This window comes from Lipophrys pholis, assembly GCF_963383615.2.
Source record: "Lipophrys pholis genome assembly, chromosome: 6".
NCBI lineage: Eukaryota > Metazoa > Chordata > Actinopteri > Blenniiformes > Blenniidae > Lipophrys > Lipophrys pholis.
In genome coordinates this window covers 25173974-25196090 of record NC_137629.1, presented here as the reverse complement: position 1 = coordinate 25196090, position 22117 = coordinate 25173974, and the positions used below count along the sequence as shown (strand labels likewise).

General features: G+C 40.7%; 1 protein-coding gene across 1 annotated transcript in view; it reads left to right on the top strand.

Moving 5' to 3' along the window:
- The first annotated feature begins 11601 nt into the window (after positions 1-11601).
- Positions 11602-22117, top strand: part of spock1 (SPARC (osteonectin), cwcv and kazal like domains proteoglycan 1) — a 114330-nt gene continuing 103814 nt past the window's right edge. The window contains exons 1-2 of the mRNA XM_080466057.1: positions 11602-11700; positions 12286-12423. Of these exons, the coding sequence (XP_080322183.1) occupies positions 12289-12423 (135 nt within the window). The 5' untranslated portion in view covers positions 11602-11700; positions 12286-12288. The remainder of the gene's footprint in view (positions 11701-12285; positions 12424-22117) is intronic.

Genomic DNA, 22117 nt, shown 5'->3' with positions numbered 1-22117 from the left:
GTTCATTGTGGCCTGATCGTTCTGTCACGCTCAATGGCAGAACCAGATGCAGACTCGAACTCAAAGAGGGTCGTTCCAAAGATTTTTTTGAAAAAGCAGACTTCAAACAAATCAGGAAAAGTATCCAAAAATGGATAATCCAAAAGCCAGGTCACTGAGACTAAAACTCAGTGTGTGCTCAGTCTGGCAACAGGAACATGTGGGAAGTGAGTTTATATGCAGTGGGGAAGGGGAGACACAGGTGAATCACATCAGGGAGGAGTCAGGTAATTACACACTGGAGGAAGGCAGACAGGAAGACAATTGAAATGAAACATAGACAAGGCATGTGAGTATCAAAATAAACAGGAAGCATTAATACAGAAAGCAACTAGACAGGTAAGAATCTCAAACTTAACCAGGGGTGAAGTGAAACCTGACTATATAAAACAATCTGTGTGGTAAATGTTGGTCAAGATATTGAGACCCGCATTATTATATTATATTTTGTTCATATTGCAAACACTGACTTTGTGGTGTGATTTACAGAAAGCTGCTATATAAGTGAAGTTCATTTCCTATTTGTTTTAAGATTAAAGTTGACAGGGCATTCACTCGTGTAAGAGCATGGCTTTGTCTTGTTTGGAGATCATAGTGTCTGTATAAAGTAATTCAATATTCAATAGCAAATCCAATTTACTCTGAGAATTTTGTTTGATTATCAGACTTCCTAGGTAAATCATCATGGTCCACAATATGCTTATCTGTATCTTCAGCATTTTCTGTCTTTCTATTGTGTCACTCAGGATCTGAGTTAAACATAGTCCAGAGTTTGACATTTGAGTTTAATATATTACCTGTGTCATGGATCATTTGCACCAGCTGACCTCAGTCACACACCCTTTGATTAAAGATTTAATGGTGCAGCTTTTCAGTTAACCGAGTTCACAAACTTTGCAGAAGTTGTATTTCATGCCAGGATTCAACCTCAAACCAAATAAAAGTGTTCAAGCACCAACAGAATGACTTGGTGGCCTCGACTTGTTCATGAACACCATCATCAAGCATCTAATAGTCTCAAAACAAACCCGACACTGTATTTTGTGTTTTTTTTCTTCCTGCATCCAAATTTCTTGACAAGGCCAAAAAACACAAACACTCAAGGACATCTCAAAAGTAATTTTGAAAGATTTAATTCGTTGCTCCAGCTTCAGTATTCCTGGCAGCTCATTGAAGCTGAATAAAAATAAAACTTGCTGCAGTAATGTACTGATCGATATATCTTGAGCCCATTCCTTGGACAACCTCCCAAGCAGTAACAGCCCCCTAATCCGAAGCTCTTTTTTCCTGTTCATTATGAAATGAGCTATCCATTATCTACTTTTATGGCATTCTCTTCATCATCTGAAATACAGAAACAACACTTCATGTTGGTTGGAGCAGCATCTCTTCGATGACTCAGAGTGTTTTTCTTTTAGTTTCAGGCTGTTGTCCTACAATGTGTATCTTCCTCCATATTATTTCATAGCATCAAAAAGAAATTCTAGAATTATTATTTATTTATTTATTTATTTATTTATTTATTTATTTATTTATTTATTTATTTATTTATTTATTTATTATTAATAAAGTATGAGAAATAAAGTATGAGAAAATAAATTAAAATAAGAAAAAAAAAATAAAACAAATGTTGGTATCAATATCACAGCTGGCCATGACTGATATTTTTCGTCGCTTAAGACATAAAAGGACACAAACGGTTGTGGCACAACTTATGGGTCCCAGCAGAAAAAAGTACAATACAAAGATTTTCTTTTTTGTGCAATTTTTTGAAATTGATGTTTGAAAAAGAAAAAAAAAAGATACAGCGAGAGAAAAAAAACTACTCAGGAAGCATATATCCAGAACTTGAATTCTGGATATTCACGGTTACAGAATGGCATATTTATCCACTTTTGCTGTCATCTTGTGTCGTTTTCAAACCTTACGTGTTGTTTTGATCTTATGAGCTGATAAGCTGCCAACCTGCGCTGTGTTCCATTTGTTTTTCCTCCTCATTTTCTTTCTCCTCCCTTCAGCTGGGATTCATTTGTTTTTCTTCAGAAAGCAATGAGGGCAAGAGAAAGGCGTCTTCACAGGTGACTGCCGCGGTAACAGAGGTTGGGGATTAGATTTCACACGCGGTTTGTGTTTCTACGTGTGTGGAAAGATATTTCCCAGTGTGTGATAAGAGAATGTAAAAGATTTGAGTAACTGCCCCCAGTAGAGTGTATCTCTGGATCTAAATCTGGGCGACACATAAGGCATGTTCAACTCTGCTTCTGGACTGATTTATTTTTTTCATATTTCTTAAGTTTTAACCAAGAGGTTAACTGAAAATTTGTTCAACTTCTCTCAGTAAGACTTTTTTTTTTCCTGACCAGCAGCATTTATTATCATCTGCTGTAACTGCCCCACCCATGAAATCTTCATGCTGTCCTTGCTAAGGATTTGATCATGTTTTATTGCCAACAGCTGATTTTCAAAGCTTGCCTCACCGTGCTATCCTGCTGAAAGAAGGCAACATGCTGTGTAGTCCCTCTGCATTGTATCCCTCTGTCCGTGTGCCTTTCAGTGTGTGAATGTTTCTGAATCATTGCACAACTAAAAGACCTCTGGCACAAGCAGCTGTGTCGTGCCTGTCCAAAACAATTGTGGTTACACCCGGAGAAAAGAAATATGAGGGCACACCAAGAGTTACCCTGAGTCGTGATGCAACGTCTACAGAGAGATGGAGGCGGGGGAGTAAAAGGCAGAGAACTAACAGCAATATAAAGTCAGAGGACGACAGAGTCAAATGAATAAACTGGAGACGTACCTCAACATTCTAAAGCGTAAGAAGTGAATGGAGAGAGATGAAAGAGGAGGCTTGCGGTCAGAACAAACATTGGGCCGTGGATGCTGCAGAAAAAAGAAGGACAAACCTTGACATGGACAGGAGAATACCCAAAGAGGGTAAATAAAAGAGCAAGGAGGAAGCTGACAGGCTTGTTGATCACACTGTTCACAGAATTTAGGAAACAATGAAGAAACAGTCCAAGTGGGAAGACTGAGAAATTCTCATGTGAAAGGACAAACAAGTGGAGGACTACAAGTGGGGATATAAAATTAAATACCCCTTTAAATATAAATAGTGTACAAACAATGGGCAAAATGAAATACGATTTTGAGATCGTTTATTACGACGAACTCTAATGTCATGAAAATTTACCTCCAAATCGTGTTAATTTTACATTTTTAGATAAGTGATTGTGATTGGGCGTCTTATATGTACAGGAAATTATTTTGGTAATTCAAGCTTTGTAACATCACAAACAATGTCCCATTTATTGTCTCACTTACACACATATCCTCACATTTACACTGACATTTTCCAAACACGTCTATGTCACAGGACAGCCACTGCATCAACAGTCGGCCCTGATACAGCTACAACTACATATAAAAGTAATTTAAGTCACCCTGAAGGGAATGAATTTCATTCACTATGATGTTTTCATAAATGAGACGAGAAAGGACACTCACATTTGCAAATACAAAATTAGGCCTTTTAAAATTGTATAACAAGAACAATTGCTATTCTTGGTAGACCACAAAAGTTCTTGTTTTGTTTCAATAACTTACTAATTTGTTGCAGCCGTGCAGTGGTGTACTGCTCAGTACTGTCACCCCATATAGAAGGTCCTCGATCAGATGCTGGGTTTGGGACCTTTCTGTGTGGAGTTTGCACAATCTCCTAGTGTGGGATTTCTCCAGGTATGAATATTTAGGTTGAACTGGTCTTTGTGAATACATTATTGCCATTGCTATTTCAAACATACATTTGTATTCATTATGTCTCCGTCATTTGTGGAGTTGTGTCGCCAGACAGCGCATTACAAGCTCGCAAGTGCCAGTTCCAATTCAGATCAGTAGGTTGCTAGGATACTTTACAAAGGTCATGTAAGGACCCTAACCACAGGAAGGAACGCTTGCTCTCACTACAGGGCAAGCCCCCGGTTACGAATACAACAGCAGAAGCCCAAGTAACATCCTGATCATGTGATCATGCACAGATACAGACACACACACACACACACACACACACACACACACACACACACACACACACACACACACACGGATACCAACCCCCTCCTGATGACAATGCTGTCGAGCCAATGAAGCAAAGAAACACATCTCCTGATGAAGACAAGCTACTGGGACCAGGACAACAATCTATGGAAACTATCTATTGTGAAGACATGCATATCTCGAGGCTGTTCACGGCTGCTCCTGTTTGAGTTCTTTGCCATGTAGACATTACCTGTGATCCTGAAGTAAAAACACTGAAATTCACCTGCGGATTTCAGGTCGTCTTTTCACTGTAAATTACATTTATCTGAATCCAGGCTCAACATTGTTCTAAATTGTTGTAAACGTGCGGATATGTATAATTGTCTTTCTCTATTTGCCATGTAATGGACTGGTGATAAGTTCAGGAGTGTAACCTGCATTCATATTGTCAGCTGGGATCTGCTCCAACACCCACGTGTACCCAAGATGGATAATGTGGTCTAAAAGATTAATGCATGAACTAACTTGTTGTCATGTTTTGAGTTTCGTAGTGGAATATTATGTGGACAATCCTACTTTCATGACTCTTTTATTTCCCTGCCTTGCATTAACGATCGGTGTGCCAGGCTGCATCTGAACTTTGCCAGCTGAATGCTAAACACCTTCTTCTGGAATATTGATGCATTTTCGATCAGATATGCAAAAAAAAAAAAAAAGAAAGAGTCTTTCAGTTTGGTGTAAAGCTCAGTGTGTTCAGCCGTGATTATTTTGACCTGCTCGAAAGAAAAAAAAGGGGTGGGGAGGGTGGGGGGTGGGGGGGTGGGGTGTGTGTGGGGGGGGGGGGGGGGGGGGACATGTGGAGATAGATTGATAGACAGACAGGAAGAAAAGTCTTCTTAATTGGCAGTCAGTCCTTGTCAGTGTCAAATATCTGACTGAGTGGTTGATTTGTTCAATGGTAGAAGAGATAGATTTGGACTCTTTTCACAAACATGAGGCAAGTGTGAAAAGAGAGCAGGGGTGAACTGATTCTGAACGGAATCGGATGGTTATTTAGCCAGCTCGCTACAAAATTATATCCGCATTCTGTCTTGCACATTGTGGTTCCTCCTCCTCTTCTCTGCCATGTTTCATTATTTTCCTTTGTTTTTTGATCATTGGTGCAGATGGCTGGATCCACATTAATGCCCCCACCTCATTTGCCTGTATGTTGTACATGGTATCGCACACCACAGAATATGATCACACATTAAATATCACAGCGAGTAACATTGTGCGCCCATAAACCTGTCAGCAAAGTTTAGAGATAATAAAATGTAAGGGATCAGTGGGTTTTATAGTTGTTCTCTGTGGAGCCTGAGTGTAATTAGCTTTCATGGCTGCAACTTTCCTTTGAGGAAAACCTTGATAAGGGTAATCTATTTCCTCCCACTCTGAAGCAGCCGTGAGCCCACCAATGTGGTCAGCTGCAGAATTTCTCTGTTGCTGTGAGGAGAGAAAACCCTGTATCTTATCAATCTGGGAGGGAGTAATGACTAAAGGTGTGGTCTTTAGCTTTGGATCATACCAGCACAATGACAGTTTTAATCCTGGCCTATTATATTTTGGGGAATGAGAAATATAAAGAGTTCAAACCTTCATAAAATCGCTGATCACATTGGTCCAATGACTCGTGATTTTACAGCATCAGTACGACATAATGTATGTATTTGGGTGGCATTATCATCCAAGGTAATGTATTAAAATAAAACACATATTCTAGAGAAATACTCTAGATTATGAAGGTTGCATCAAGAAGAACACATGTGATCTAAGATGCGGAATAAGATATGATCACTTGGATTCAGGGTCTACATTATAACCTTATCATCCTGTAGTTTTTCTGCATGACTGTGATGTGTAGTGGTTTACACTGTTGCCACACAGCAAAAAACAAACAAAAAAAAAACCTGTCGAGGTCCTTGTGCCTGAGGTTTGCATGTTCTTCTCGTATGTGTATGGGTTTTCTATGGGTATCCCATCTTTCTCCTCTAATTCAAACTCACGTATATCCAGTTCATGGGTAACCGTGAACTGTCTGAAGAGAGTACCCTGCATTTCTCCAACTGTGAGTTAAGATCAGTCACAACTCCCCACGACTTTCACTTCAATATAGTCGACTTTGCAGATTGATGCATGAATATTGATATGATCATGTCAGCCACTAAAAAAAACTATATAATAGTGAACTGATCTATGCGCTTCATTAATTCATATCAACAAAGAAGTTTAAATGCTTTTTTTACTTCACAAATGTATTGTTTCGTTGTCTGTAATGCCTGCAATTACCCAATTTGAATCATAAAACCGGTGATGATGTGAGGGCATCGTGGCTCAGCTAATAAAGTGAGAATCTACCGGCAAAATTAAAAGAAATAAAACTCCTGATGGGGAGACAATGGCTCTCAAAGGTGTTCAGATGTAAAAGAAGAGGAAAAAGGTGACGAGAAAGCTGCTCTGCTACGGTGCATGTAATGGTGTCAGACCTCCCTCCTTGGAATACTTCTGTTTCTCTGGTGAGAAACTCCTGCGAAAGGCTCTCCCAACTGCCCGAGTCAAGAAACCTTGGTGACCTTGCATGTTGCCTCTTCGCTGCTACCCTGGAGGGAGGCCCAGCATGCTGCATTGCAGTGCATCGCTCATTCTGTTGTGTCCCCTTGAACAGTGTGCTGCTGTAGGTAGATAACCTCTTTGTGTTATTGCTTCTCTGTAATATCAGTCAGAGCACTTGGGAATCTTTTAACACATCACTGAATTACCCGGATATCTATTACTGAGCCTCAGTAATGTGTTTTGCATTTCTGTTCTTTCTTGAATGATCTTTAGCTATTCACTTACATTCTCATCCTCGAGCATAGCCACAATGTCTGTAATTGCTGTGCTGTCTGTCTGGCTTGAGGACGAGATCATGTCAAACTATATAATAACTGAATGAACCTTCAGCTCCCGTGACCATGCTTTCATTTCTGCATTTCTCATCTGTTTTATTTCTTGTTTGGTCAGTCTGAGTTTTCAATTTGTGTGTCTGTGTCTCACACACAGCATCTTCAACATTATCCCTGAACTTTTAGCTGATTCATCTGATGTTTTCACAGAAACATAAAATTCTGTTTTATATTCTCAAAATTCTGCTCTCACTAGGTCAGTGACACGCTGGGTCCCTGTCAAGGTCTGCAATATCTTGGACATAATCTTCACACAGCTTGTCTGCATAGGGAGTACCCACAGTTGTCTACCATGATAGACGCTATAGAAATTTCGAAAGCGGTTCACTCCTTTAGAGTCATCAGTGTTCTTTCTCCAACTCCTACACAAGGAAAAGTCAGATAAAAAGCCAATCAATCATCCTCAGATTTGAAGGCCTGCAGCAGTGTGGAAAACGGCCTCTGCCTGCAGAGCGTCATTCAACCTTACAGCCCCGCCACACAGTCCTGGTTGGTATATATTCTAAGTAATGTTTTTACATTTTGAGAAAAAACAAATTTGTTTTCTTGCTGAGGAAGGCAAATGTAAAACCACTCCAAAAACGAGTTAGCTTAGCATAGAAACAATCAGTGGAGAGAAGCACGTAGCCTGTGTTTGTCCACTGGGCGAGCAAAAATCCACCAGTCAACACTTTTTGAGTTGACAGATTATTGTGTCATACTTGTTTGTTTAACTGGCTTTTCTTGGAGGAATTTAGACTGTGGCTCAGTTTATTTGGACAGTCTCTAAATTTTTGTTTGACAGCTTTTTGTTTTATTTTTTCCACACTGGTGAGCTGCAACTTTCAGATCCACAGACAGATCCTCGACCCACTCACTTCTACAGCACAGTCTTTTATAGTGGGAAAGGTTCCCTCGCATATAGAAACACTAAAAAGACATCCTTATCTATACGTGAAAACAACATCAGTTTATTTACACCAGCTTACACCAGCCATAACTTGGTTTTATAACCTTTGGCTTCCACAACAACTGCATTAACTGCAAAAAAGAAGGAAGTGAAGAATAAAGACATAAAGACATGAAATCAAAAAAGGATCTGTCTAAAGCTCAGTTATCTTGAATTGAAATGTCAGTCTCATCTTCTCATCTTGTAGCAACAACTGCAGTTCATTCAAGATCATTATCCCTTGTGTTTAAAGCTGACTTATTGTCAAACTGCCCAAACACGGTTCAATGAAGAGAGAATCAAGCCAAGTTGACTTTCTTAAAACTTTAACTAAGTCCATTTTCATTCATTCATTCATTCATTTTCTTCCACTTATCCATTTCCGGGTCGCGGGGGTGACAGTATGAGCACTGTCACCCAGATCACAATGCACCGATTAAGAACCTTCCTGCAGGTGGTGAGCCCACAGGAAGGTGACGCCCGGCGTGGGACACTAACCCACTACCCCTGAGATTGTGAGTCTCATGCTCTACCAACTGAGCTAGCCGGGGGACCATTTTCATTCATATTCTTTGAAATATGTTTGCAAAGGGTCCTCTTGTTTTCTTTCCATTTTGCATCTTTATATTTTGTTGTTTTTTTTGTTGTTTTTTGGAGCTAAAACTTGTTTTCCAGCCCAACAAAACAATTTTGTGATGATTTACAACTTTTTTCGAGCCTTAACAGATCTGCTTTTCACACAGATTATTAAAGGAAATAACAACAAGAGACACCCCGCTCTCTGCTTTGAAAGAGATGACATATAAACGCAGCGGTGCCCGAATGACAGAGGAAAACATCAAAGCCTATTGGGGGGTTGTTTCTAAAAGAGTCAGATATCTATGGTGATTTAATGTGTTTACATCCTGAACATTATCTTATTATTACTGTGGATGCTAAATTGGTTCTGTTTTTGGATCAGGCATGTCAAGAACATGCTCGGTTTAGTGCCACCGAAGTCCTTGATGAAGAGCTGATTAGGGTAAGTATGGGGCATATTAAAACATCCACCAATATGCTGAGACATTTATACTCTTTATCCTATTTGCTGGTGTGTTTCATGCTCTATGAGTTTTCTCTTTTCATCCTATGTGGAACGTCAGATGTGTAATTGGATTTATGAATGCCCTCAGGAGCACCGAGCAGAGACGTGAACTGTTGTGTGATGGAAATGCTACATTTTGCAACAGTTTGCACCTCGCACAGTGGGACAGCCCAGGCAGGAATCATCTCAAAGGCTGATATGCTTTATGGTCATGGTTCTTTCTCAGGCAGATTGAGTGAGGTTTTCTCTGGAGTCACTCATGTGAAACTGAAGTTTTCATGCACAAGTTAGAGACACAAAGCTCATTAAGAAACAGTCCATCACACCCCACTGCTCACTTTCAAACATCTCCTGCTCATTTCTCTTTCTTGTCTGTGACTCACCTTCGCGCACACGCGCACACATCTTTCAATCCTGTTTTATCATGCCTGTTTTGCTTTTTTTTTCTCCTCCACATCCACTTTATTTCCCTTTCACCATACACAGCTAGAGTGTGGGGGGATGGAGGACTGTAAACTTACTGCTGAGACACTCCCTGCTCCGCTTTGCTTTGTCACACATATTTTCATCTTTATTATTCAAAATTGGCTCCCCTGCAGCTGCTCTTGTACTTCATCCCCCAGAACCACCCCTGGAGAATGAAGTTTGAAAAAAAAAAATGGACAGGCTATTAGGAGAATATCTGACTGAAGTGGGCCTGGACTGAATCCTTTGAAACCAGTGCATGACAACATGCTGGCTATTCTCTTATATCTATATGCTTGGAAAAAAAAGATGAAAAAAAAACAACCTACTTCATATAAAGGTCTGAAATGATTGATGTGTTCTAGCGGTATCTACTTTTTCTAATACTACTACATCCAATAGGCATGCAGCCACTTGATGACATGTTCAAACACAAAGGTAAAACTCCTCCTAGCATTTTTGTACAAAGCAAGACAAACATGCATCAGGCTACGGTGTCCAATATAGTTTAAGCTACACTATGATCTATAAGGCTTGATATTTTACTGTCACTTTTACTGTGACTAATTCATGCCAGGGTGCGGAGCAGTGATTAGCGCTCTCATGGGTCCAAACACCAGGTGAACCTTCCTCTGTGGAGTTTGCATGTTCTCCCCGTACAGAACTCCAGTTTCATCCCACTGTCCAAAATGAAACGTTAATTAGTGACCCTAAATTACCCCATTGGTGTGGTTGTGTGTTTTCCCTATGGATTGGTGACCTGTATCCAGTGTATCCTGCCCCTGGCCCCCATAGTAAGCTGGGATTTGCTCCGGCGCCCCGTGACCCTGCACTGGAAAAAACAGGAAAGAAGATGGATGGACATTCTAATTTCAAAAAGTGTTTGGCTGCTGGTGGACAAATAGGATTACTTGATCCCTTTTCCAAAACTGACTCCAACTTCACCCAGACTTACTTCAAATTGTAGGGCATCATTTAACACAAGCTCCCTAACTATTAACATATACTGCATATAAATGTCTTGTAAGAGCTGCAAAATGTCAAACTGAAGTGTCTCATAATCATTCAGCTCATAAGCTGCTTATTGGACTTTACAATTCAGTTCGTCTCACAGTACTTGAGTGTAATTACAACATGGCACGACGAGAATTGTGTTTCTTCATGGCTGCCTGTGTGATTTTGATGTTCACCGTTAGTCCCCAAATTCTTGATGTTAATGCGGCAAGACTTCCAAGTAACAAGTTTTTAGGTGAAATGGTAAGAAAGGTTTGCAACCGTGTAATAATAGAATGAATAATAGTGCATTGCTAGAAGAGTCTCTAATCAAAAATAGTCTTCTTCTTTCTTTTTTGCCTGTGAATTCACGGGAGAGAAATTGTACCATATTTCTCCTGGCGTCCTCTGCGCCAAACTGTGTCAATAGAAGAGAACATAAGAAGAGTGTTTCCATTTATCTTGCTGCACCAAAGCAGACGCTTCTTGCTGAATACACCCAGGCGAACACTATACAAAGAGTGAAAAATTGGAGCAAGAGTTTTGCCAAAGTGAACAAAAACAGACAAAAAAAAAAAAATAGTCACTGTTTTAATATTTAAACATATATGGTTGTATTTTCCCGAAACGACGGCTCTCGTTCATCATTCAGGGTGTGCGCCCTGTGCCTCTGTCCGTGGTGCTAAAACCAGCAGCTACACAACAAAACTACTGGAGACCCAATGAAGCGCAGATTTTATGCTTCACGTCGCTTAATTGTGTTTATTATGGCGTACACGAGTTCAAATTCCACAACAGAGGCGCGTAACGAAAGGGAAATTTGTGTTTGCACATCCAGAACAGCGCGTCTGCGTGGTTTCCAAATCCTGCGTGCGCTCTGGTGCGAACATTGAAAAAAAGAAACAACAATCCCCTGCTGAAAATCAATGATACGGCCAGAGAGAGAGAGAGAGAGAGAGAGAGAGAGAGAGAGGGGAGGCGGTGTCTGGTGACCGTGCAGGGGGAGGAGGAGGGGGAAGAGGAGGAGGAGAAAGCTCCTGGTCCGCGCGTCCTCGCTGCTCCTCTTTGCCGTCAACCCTACAAAGCAGTCGGCTACTACCGGAGTGCCCGGGGCCGTGTGGACTTATCTTCCCCCGGGAGTCGCAATCGGACATCAACCAAGTATATCCCAGGTAGGCAGAGCAATGTTACTGAAGGTTTGTTGAAAAAAAAAATAATAATAATAATACAAACAAACAAACAAAAAAAGCCCATCTGATGTAAAAGTCAATTGTCTCCCGTTTGTCGACTTTCGCTGCTGCTGAACGCAGGAGAAAGCGCATGAAAGCAGCACAAAGCTCCGTGGGGGCGGCAGTTGTGTTGACGCCGCTAATTGCTTTTTAAATTGGTGGAGGGGGTGGAGGAAGGCGGGGGGTGGAGTGGGGTGGGGGGGGGGGGGGGGAAGCACCACTTAATCGTTTCGCTGTGCCCCATCTGCCGCGGTGACAACTTTCCAATGTTTATAATCCGATTAGAAGGAGGATCAGCGATTTGATGAAATGATCAGTGCGCACTGTACCGGCTCGGTTCCGTCTGTGACATTTCTGACCCATCCTGCGTCACGACGCGAGAGTTGTGCGCCTCCACAAAAGTACCGGAGACCACTTGACTCTGCTCTCCATAACACTTTGCAGTAGCAAGCCCGCTCTCCCTCGGGTGTCTTTCCTCACTCAATCCGTGCATCCAAGCCCTTTCTTCTGTCTGTCTCTGCTTTTCAGAAGATGTTCTTCGTTCTGCTGCCTGCCGTGGCTCTCTTGCTGAGCAGAGAAACGGCGGTCTCCGGGAACAGTAACGAGAAATGGCTGGGCACTGTGGCTCAGTACAACAAGGACAGACCCTGGAACAGATTCAGAGATGTGAGTTTGCACGGAGAAAAACAAAGGCTGCACAAAAAGTAGCCTCATTTGTGCGTGTGTGTCTCTATACACTTGTCTGTTTGGATGTTCGTGTCAGAGAGTGCACATCATGCCCTTGATACACCCTGTGTGGATCTGAGCACTTGCCAGCGGGCATAATCCACCTTGTGGAACCCCAGCAGGTTCAAACCAAGTATAAAAAACAATCAGACTCCTTGATAAACAAAATGATACACAGACACACTGTGCAGAAAACCTAAACTGCTTGAGATTCTTTTTCTGTTTCCTACTGATTGATTTCATTGCTGGATTGCCTGTGTTCTTTTCGCTGGTGCTGACAGTATTCTATATGTCGTTTCATTTCAAGTCGCCAGACCACAACAACATAATCAAATGATGTGCAGCTTTTGGTGTTGTTTTTAAATTCATATAGCATTTCATTGCATGCCTTTGGCTATAAGGAACTATTTCTGCCTTTTTTAGTTTATTGTTCCTCAATCATTGCAACACAGAAAATAATGCAAGGCAAATATGTTTGTACGAGTGTGTAAGACTTCGTTTCTTCAGTAAAAGTAACCAGGTTATTATAAAATTTACTCTCGTCAAGGTGACGACACAGGATGTTTAGTGGAACATTTGTTTGTTCTTATGTAAACCACCACGATTGTTCTAGGGGCATCTTTTGGAAACTGGTGTTTTAAAAGTTTTGACCTCATGATACAATGATACAGCCACAATGATATGCAGTCGTGGGTTTAAATCTCCTTTAATGCAGAATTGGGTCAGAATGTATGTTTCACAACCTGGTAAGATAAGTTTACTAACCGTGTCGTTATGTCAAAACTGAAGCCAGTTGAAGATCTGCAAACACAAAATTGTAGATATCAATTTCAATTGAAATGTAAAGTGAAGTCACAACATGGTGAACTTTGCATTTTTGTTATTTTAGTTGCATTTTTATTGGAGATAAACCAGTTTTTCCATTTATAGATCTAATATGAGTATGGACATTTGGGTTTTTGGTAATACAAAGTACTGACATGAGAACACAATTATGCAGATTTAATGACTTTGAGAAGTTCCATTTCTATTAGATTCTGTTCATTTCCTGACTGTAACCACTTTTTTAATGGAACACTTGAACTTTTACTATCAAACACAACATTGCCACACAGATCACTAAAAAATAACCTGTGTGGAATTGTGCTTTTGTGCCTCTGACATTTGGCATGTTGCCATCAGACCAGGTAGGATGTATTGCGTAATGAATGTGGTGAAATACAATTGTTTTGACATGATTTCTGTTGTTGAACTTACTGTCTGGCTTGATCTCTGTTCTGCAAATTAACACAGCCTCCATCAAACCAGCATGTTGAGGTGTCCAATACAAATGTGTAGGTTGGCCACACAGCATATACTTTATAATTATGTCCATTCACTTCAACATCACAAACGAAGTGGCTTGGAAACCCAGCAAGAGTTATACACGTGCGCTCTTTTCAAGCCTTGGCGAGGTGAAACGTGACAGTGACTTTAACACACAGGCAATTATATTACAGTTTGGTGTGATTCTGGGTTGGTTTGTGTGTGTAACACAGCCATCTGCTTTAGGGACTCCTAAATGGGTTAGGATACATTTCAAGCTGTCTTTAATAATTTACAAACTGAGACCAAATCTTAATACCCAGGGAAGTTGTATGCATGCCATGCGTTCTTCGAAGAATTAGGCCACGTTTGTGTTCTGTTGAGTGTTTGAACTACACATTTCCGTCAGGGCTTTGGGTTCAGTTTCAGCTCGAGACTGATATCAATGCTGAACAAGCACTCTCTCCTGTCATCATCATGATGATAGTAACAGTAGTGACACCACACTCTTAACTGTATGATGTGCATTGCTGACTGCTAACGTGTTCTCAGGAGATTTCAGTAGACAGAGGAGTAACTCTGGCCTTATTAGAGCTGGCCTTCTCCATACAGAGCTGAGCTGCGATGTGAGGGATGATCATGACAGTATACATTCAGCCAGAACCCTCTTACCTGCTGTGTGCGCATGTGTTTGGCCTCCCATCCTGTGTGTGTGTGTGTGTGTGTGTGTGTGTGTGTGTGTGTGTGTGTGTGTGTGTACTAGAGGCACATGACATTTATGCTTAATATTTCAAACAATTCGGCAAACCATACTCAGCTGCTGTGTGTGTGTGTGTGTGTGTGTGTGTGTGTGTGTGTGTGTGTGTGTGTGTGTGTGTGTGTGTGTGTGTGTGTGTGTGTGTGTGTGTGTGTGTGTGTGTGTGTGTGTGTGTGTGTGTGTGTGTGTGTGTTTCTGTGTTGTCTGACCTATTGCTTGAGGAAACCTGCTGGGTGCAGTTTTTCTCCTCCGTTGCTGTTGTTTGTCCGACTGTGTCTTCTTTCAAACTTCCATTCTGTTAAGTGATTTCTTGATGTATCTTATTCTTCTTTTTCTGCACCACAGATTCTAAAAAAACTGTTCTGTTTCAATCGATTAGACCTCATTTAGGACCCTCTAATGTGAAATTTTGTTCAGTAGGTCTAATCGGAAGGGACAGTAGTTACCACTATGATATCCACCATGGCCATAGTGCTCAATACAAGTATGTAACTAATTTAAATGTAGTTGCTGTCTTTATTGAGGGATGGTTAAAATAGATAAAGGAAAAAATATTCAGCCTAAACTTTGTAGAATTTAGACTTAGAGCCAAGTCTTCCAAGATGACTTGCCTCAAACCTGATTGGTCATATTCTGTCTATGGTCACAACATATAACATTGCATTTCAATACTTTCTTATACAGTCCTGATATGAATACTTAATAATTACTTTGAAAATATTTCATTTCGATAAGAAAATGACATTCACTGATGAGCTGCTGTGCTCAGAGGTTGATGTCAGCTGAGGTTGAGTGTCCGAATATCAGGTGTAATTCTATTTGAACACTTTTCCGAGTACCTGCACACAGGATTGGAACCACTACTGTATACAGGTATTGGTGTTGTTGGAATCCCAAATGATTGGAAATCCACACAGAAGTAGTCGACAGGACCAATACAGGAAAAATATTGTCCATCACAATTGTGATCATCATTTATATTTAAAAACTGTATTATCATTTCTCAGACTGTCAAGGAGTTGATTAAGATTTGAGTTGGAGTACTGCGGTACCACAGTGGAACAGATGGCATTGGAAATCGATCAAAAATAATTATTTTATTGTCAAAATGGAAAATATGTCTAATCTTGTTTTTAATACTCGAACTTCATGATAAAACATGTATGCTAAATTATCAGTATACAAGAAAGTCCATAACAAAAACTTTCTATGTGAATGACAGTCCATGGATGTAATTTATGTCTCTGGCAATCAATCCCCCATCCTGTCCTTTATTCTCACCGTGTTCTGAACTCCACTTTTTTTTTTTTTCCTCCCACACTTTCCCTCTTTTCTTCATTCTCTTCCTCTGTTAGAGGAGCTTCCAATGACCCTGTGCCTCCTCAACTGTAGCCCCCCCCCCCACTGACTCCTCCTCTCTGCTGTTCTCCTCTGCCTGCCATGTTTCACTCTGCATCCCTGTTGATGAGCCACTTGCTCCCTCCTGCATAATGCATGAGTGTCCATTGCTTGGCAGGGGAGCTGGTTCAACAGTTAAATAGTCAAAGTTCAGGTGGCTTATCTTGAAAACAGAAGGAAAAGGGATTGGATTTATTCTTTCGCCTGGCCACACCGCCAATAACTGAAGTGTAATGTGTAGGAGGCAAAGCATAATAATGCAGCAATAGAGATAGTTTTACTGGAGCCCGCTGCTGAGGAAGGACAAGCCGGGGACATTTAAAAATGTCCTTTATTACTAACATATTTTGTTGGTTTCAAAACATTTGTCTTTTGCAGCACAGCTCCAATGTCTTTGGTACTTGCTTGTGTACTTGTGTACTTGCATAAATGAATTTCATAGAGAAAGGGACACAACATATTAAACGTGAAGGATGAGAGCAGGCTTGCTGGCTGAGTTGTTCTTCATTCTCACAGTTGTGTAACTGCGTTTCTATCATGTTATGATGTCGTATGGGGAATTGCCTTAATTTGTTTTCCCTGCAGATCGTCTGTTTCCCGGTGTTTCATGTTTCAGCGTGCTTTGGAGGTTTGGTTCTGCTTGTTAGGGGATCCCTAAATGTTGTGGTCAAAGTAAAAAAAAAATTTTTTTAATCCTCAAATGTTCTTAACCATCTTTGTTGCTCTTGGAGCCACTTCTCTTGTTGTTGTTTTTTTCATGCCAGCCGAATTCGAGCCTTCCTTTAGGTTGCAATCACCATTTTCATTTTCAGGAAGTTTTATGCAAATAAAGTATAGCTGCAGAGAATATATACACGCATTTGTGTGTCGAACTGATTTCAGCTGTTTCTGTTTCAGACGGGGTCAACTTTGTTGTAAGCCTGCAGCCAGATGTTGCTGGTTTACATCAAGGTGTCCTCAAAAACAAAGGAGCGAATATCACAGGTCCAGTCGAACGACTGGCAAAACTAAAAGCTGCAACAGAAACTCGTTACCAAGTCCAAGTCTAGTGATCGAGTCAATGCAATGGAGCAGCTGAGTGTATATTAATTCATTTACACGTGAATAGATGCCATCAGTACGATTCACCTGCGACAGAATGCAGTGTGTGTATTTTGAATTGCAATTGGAGCAGATAATCAGGCTCCTTCAAGTTGTGCATTTAGTGCTTCATAACTTCACGGTTCTTCTCAGATTTGAAAACTGCTGGCACTAATCTTATATGGCCATTTTCACTGAGTTGGGAACACAGTTAATAATAATTTGTCACAAACCCTTCAAAACAAAAGCTTTTTTTCTGACAGTACAAACTATAAAAGATTTTGGAAAACCTCTTCTAATATTAAGTTATACAAAGAAAAATTTGTCAACTCAACATATGCTTAGGGTTGACTTTCTTTTGCTGGTTCGACCATACGAATCTAAGAAAATCCATGTTGGAGGACAATCTATTGATTTCTCTTTGTGGTAAATGTGTGCTTTGCCATCTCATTTTTTTTCAAGATTACAATCTTGAAAATATCTGATAATGCTAAACTAATTTACTGTTCCAACAAAAGCAGCTTTCATTATTGTGAATCCCATTAAAAGTTTCTACTCAATACCAGAGGGTCAAGTTGACTGGGTTTATTTACCACAAGAATATATGAGAATTATGCCAAATAATCTAATGAAAAGCACTTATTATATGTCTATACTATAGATAAATATGCTTGCATTAAGTCAGTAATGCTGTCATATGAAACCATTTCAAGTGACACCTGGTTCATATGTGCTAAATGGGATTTTTTATGAAAGTAAAGTATTTGTTATTCTGGAAGGCTGAGGCACCTCCGAAGGGTAATAAATACCACATCGGAGGTCATGTGAAAACAACTGGGCCAATGGCTGGTCTTTCCAGACAACTAACCCGGCCGTTATTATTCCCTTATTTCAAATCAGTAGGAACCTTTGCTCGAAAATCAGAAAGACGAGAGCAGATCTTGGCAGTAGAATGGAGGCAGATGGAGAGGAAGCAGCCACACTGTAGCGGTGAAGCAGCTGGAGGAAATGTGATGCTGTCAGTCTTCTTGTTCTTGTCATTAGCTTCCATGTGATGGCGGAGTGCATGTTGGTTTGCAGATTAGGCTGCAGATTACCCCCAGCATAGATTCAAACCTTGAATTAAACTTTGGGTTATGACGAATACACAAATTCAGATTTTTTTGTTCATCCATTCTTCAGAATTTATTTTGATTGTTAACAAACACAAATAAAATGTTAGTAAGCTCCAGTAGGAATTTCAGCAATAAGAGGAATAATTAGAATAAAGGATACTAAGATATGGGAAGATATCTGAGAGGGATTATGTGTGGAAGTAGGGAAGGGTAATTTGGTGGTTTGTTGATGTTTTGAAAGGTACAATATCTCCTTCCTTATTTGAGAACAGGTGATGTTCAGAGCAGATTGGATCCTTTGTTATAAGGCTGGCCTTCTTTTGTAATTGGTCAGTGTAAAAGTCTGCTGACCGTCCTTCAATCTCTCCCCTTCTCTCTCTCTCTCTCTCTCTCTCTCTCTCTCTCTCTCTCTCTCTCTCTCTCTCTCTCTCTCTCTCTCTCTCTCTCTCTCTCACACACACACACACTAACACACACACACACAGAGTACATATCTACAAAAAATTTATCTAACCAGCAGTCATAGGGGGAACACGTGAACCAGCTTTGAGCCTATAGACTTTATTACGAGGAGGCAATAAGAAAAACCACTACCCCACCCCACCATGTTTAAACCACATTTGACGTTTTGAACGTCTCCACTCATCTCCTCCCAGAAAATGCTTTCATTGCCATTCTGACAGCCTCAGTTTTATCCTCAAGAAGCGGAAATGTTGTTTTCATTCTTCTGAGCCTGCTTGCTTTTCTTAAGTTTTTTTTTTTTTTTTTTTTTTTTTTACAAAAGAGGCTTGTCTTGTCCCATTTCGCATACATTCACTGTTTACTCAGTGATTTACACAAAGCATATGTGCTGTCAGGTTTAAAAAGAAACGCTCATAGTCCTTATTTTGATGGACAGAGGTTGCCTGTTAATTCATCAGCGAACCTGTTTACTGTTTCAAGAGCAAACTACAAACTGCTGTGTGTTTGTCTGGTGGCACTCTGGCTATCTGTGCCGCGCATTAGAGCGGCCTGTCTCTGCTCATTCCCACCGACAGAATTAAATGTTGCCGACTTTTATCAGCTGTATTCTTTTCCAGGACGACAGCCTCTCTGGGGCTGCCAGTCGAAGACCACGGCTGCGTGTCTCAACCATAAAAAAAAGTGTGTGTGTGTGTGTGTGTGTGTGCGTGTGTGTCCATTTTTAGTCACTCTATGTTTTTTCCTCATGTGTTGAGATGGGTTGTTTTCCAATTTGAGTCTTGTAGCTTGTTTTGCAGGTTTTTCTGCTTTATCGAGGAGGTGTTTTTGCTGAGCGTGCTTGTTTTTTTTTGCCTCCCAGTGAAGACATTGATACCTTGCAGGACCCCCCATGCATCCAAATTAAATGACCGTCCTCTGAATGTGTCTGTTTGTGCCCCGGTGTGTACGCAGAGGTTTGGATTGGTTGCTTGTGCAGCTTGGGGGGAGGGGCAGCTTGCATTTTAGAGAAGCAGCTTAGACAAGACAAACCCCGGAGTCACCTTCACCTTCACACCCACAGACACACAAACACTGCGAGTGAATTCTTCCCAGCAGACGTACAGTATTCCCGTCAATTAAGTGAAGACTTGGCTGAACACCTGTCATTCTTTCTTATCGCTCCCCTGCTCTGCCCTCTATTTCTCTTTCTACTCTTAAGCTGCCTCTATACCTTCTCTTCATACATTTTATCTCCTCCCCGTCTCCCCTGGCTCTTCCCATTCTCATTTTATATTCCACTAATTCCCAGTCAAACAGTGCCCTTCAAAATAAACCTGCTCTCTTTCATCTTTTCCCATGCTCTCTCTCTCTCTGTGCATATTCCTCACATCAACCTATTCATATCAATTTGAATTTTTTGATTAAAAATCTCTAATTCCATGTGTAGAGGGATCACTAATGCCTCGTTTCTCTTGCAAGTACATTTTTATGTGCATCCATCATAACAGCTGAACATGCCGATTGAGGTAACCTCGCCAAGTATAACAATATTGTTTGTTATCAATACAAACTCTTAAGATGTTTGTATCTTCGAGATTAGTTTTTTTCCTAACGTCAGTGCTCTTTCTCTTGCCTCAAATGTTCATCAGTTGTGACTGAGCCTAGTTTTTTATTTGTTTTGAACGCTTCATGAACTCAGACACTCACATGTACCAATTTGAGTGTCTAATTAGAGCTGTGCAAAAATATTGATAGTTAGCACACGATATATATTTTTTAAAGCGATGCGATATCGATATTCCAGCCACCACTATCAATGCCCGCTCTGACAGTGAACTGAGAGTCCGCCTGGCCATTACGGTATCTGTGCCGCGTGGGTTTCCCTTTTCAAACAGGAAGTGAAACGAGTGGCCGGATTTAAAGTCGGGGAGAATATTATCAGCAGCATCATCTTTAAAAGCAGACCTCTGGATTGATATTGTATTGTTTTTTTTTAAATGTGTGTGTGTGGAAAATGTGTGATAATAGTTGCCAGTCCTCAGATATTGTGGTGAGATGTAAATTTAACACCACCAGATGATCTTTCTGATGAAGATGGAAGAACACTTTCAAACCATGTCCTCGGTATGTTTCGAAAACCTACTGTTCTGAAGCCACACACAAATCCGGTGGGCAATTCGCTTGCAGGCACCCAGAGGTCACCGTCCCGTTTGACCAGGATAAATAGCTCCTGGGGTCTTTGTGTTTGTTTGTGCACACATGTTGGAGGGTACAACAAAGAGTTAGACAAAGCAGGGGAGCTCTGGGATTGCCAGTAATTTTGGACACCGATAAGAAAAACTAAATGATGGTGGGAAAAAAAAACACAATCGTAGGAGAAAAGGGGATGAGGTGGAGCTTTAATGTGAAGCCCATTAACACCATGGGCCCAACAGATGGACAGACACAGGCTAGCTGGATGTGGGTTTGTTTGTTTGTCAGCTTTGTCATCTAGGCCGTTCTAAACTCAACTTTTCACCCAGAAGGGACTCTCATTCTGGTAGTTTACTTAGCAAAGATGAAACTCATCTGCTAAATATCTCATTGTTTTGTAAAGATACAGTCTGATTATGTTTAACAAAGAGAAACCACTGTCTGGGCATGACAACATGCCTGAAATATCAGTCGAGTTGTGTGATGAGCTCATGTTTACAGCAATATTCTATCAGGTCATGGCCATTTTTTAAATGCAGATTCTTGGTTTTATTGTGGAGAAAGTTTATTCATTCAGTACGTCGAGCTGTAAAGCTAAATTAAAAATTAAAAACACACACAAGAAGAATAAACCAACTCAGGCGTCAATTGGCCATCAGATTTGAATCAGGATTTGTATTTCTGTAAGATGACAACTGCACTACTGTGCCTTTCCTTAACAGTCCCACACCCCAAGAAATGTGATTCACATTAACCACAAAAATAAGTTCTCTGTGATTCCTGCTTTCACTGAGGAAAGTGAACTAGGCAGCAATTTCTCCTCATTGGTAGATACCAGTAGAGACTGGATGATCCTGAAAGTGGTCCACTGTGATCCTTCACATGGTGAATGTGAATATTCTGAATGTGTCGGAATGTGTTTGCTTTGTGTAACACAACAGGATATTTCGAGTCCAAGTAAGACGGATTGGTAATTGTTTAGATAAAAGACCATTTTGATTTCCATGTCACATACAAAGCATCTTGATTGGCTGTTTGTTTCCATATAAAACAAATCCAGCATTGCTGTAGGCCGAGCATTGAGCGGGAATGCAGTCATTGACAAGCCACCACATTGACCTCAGAGATCGTAATCAGTGAGTCCTAAATGTTAAACTGAAGCATCTTTCCCTCCCAAGATTTCCAACGGTGCTGAAACACGTTCCTCTGTTGCTGCTTTCAGTGATTTTTACAAAATCAAGCAAAGACCACCTGGTGTGTAATTTGAAACAGCTAGAGGCTTCTTGCGGCACAGAGTTGACAGAGGTGCGTGCGTGCGTGCGTGCGTGCGTGCGTGTGTGCGTGC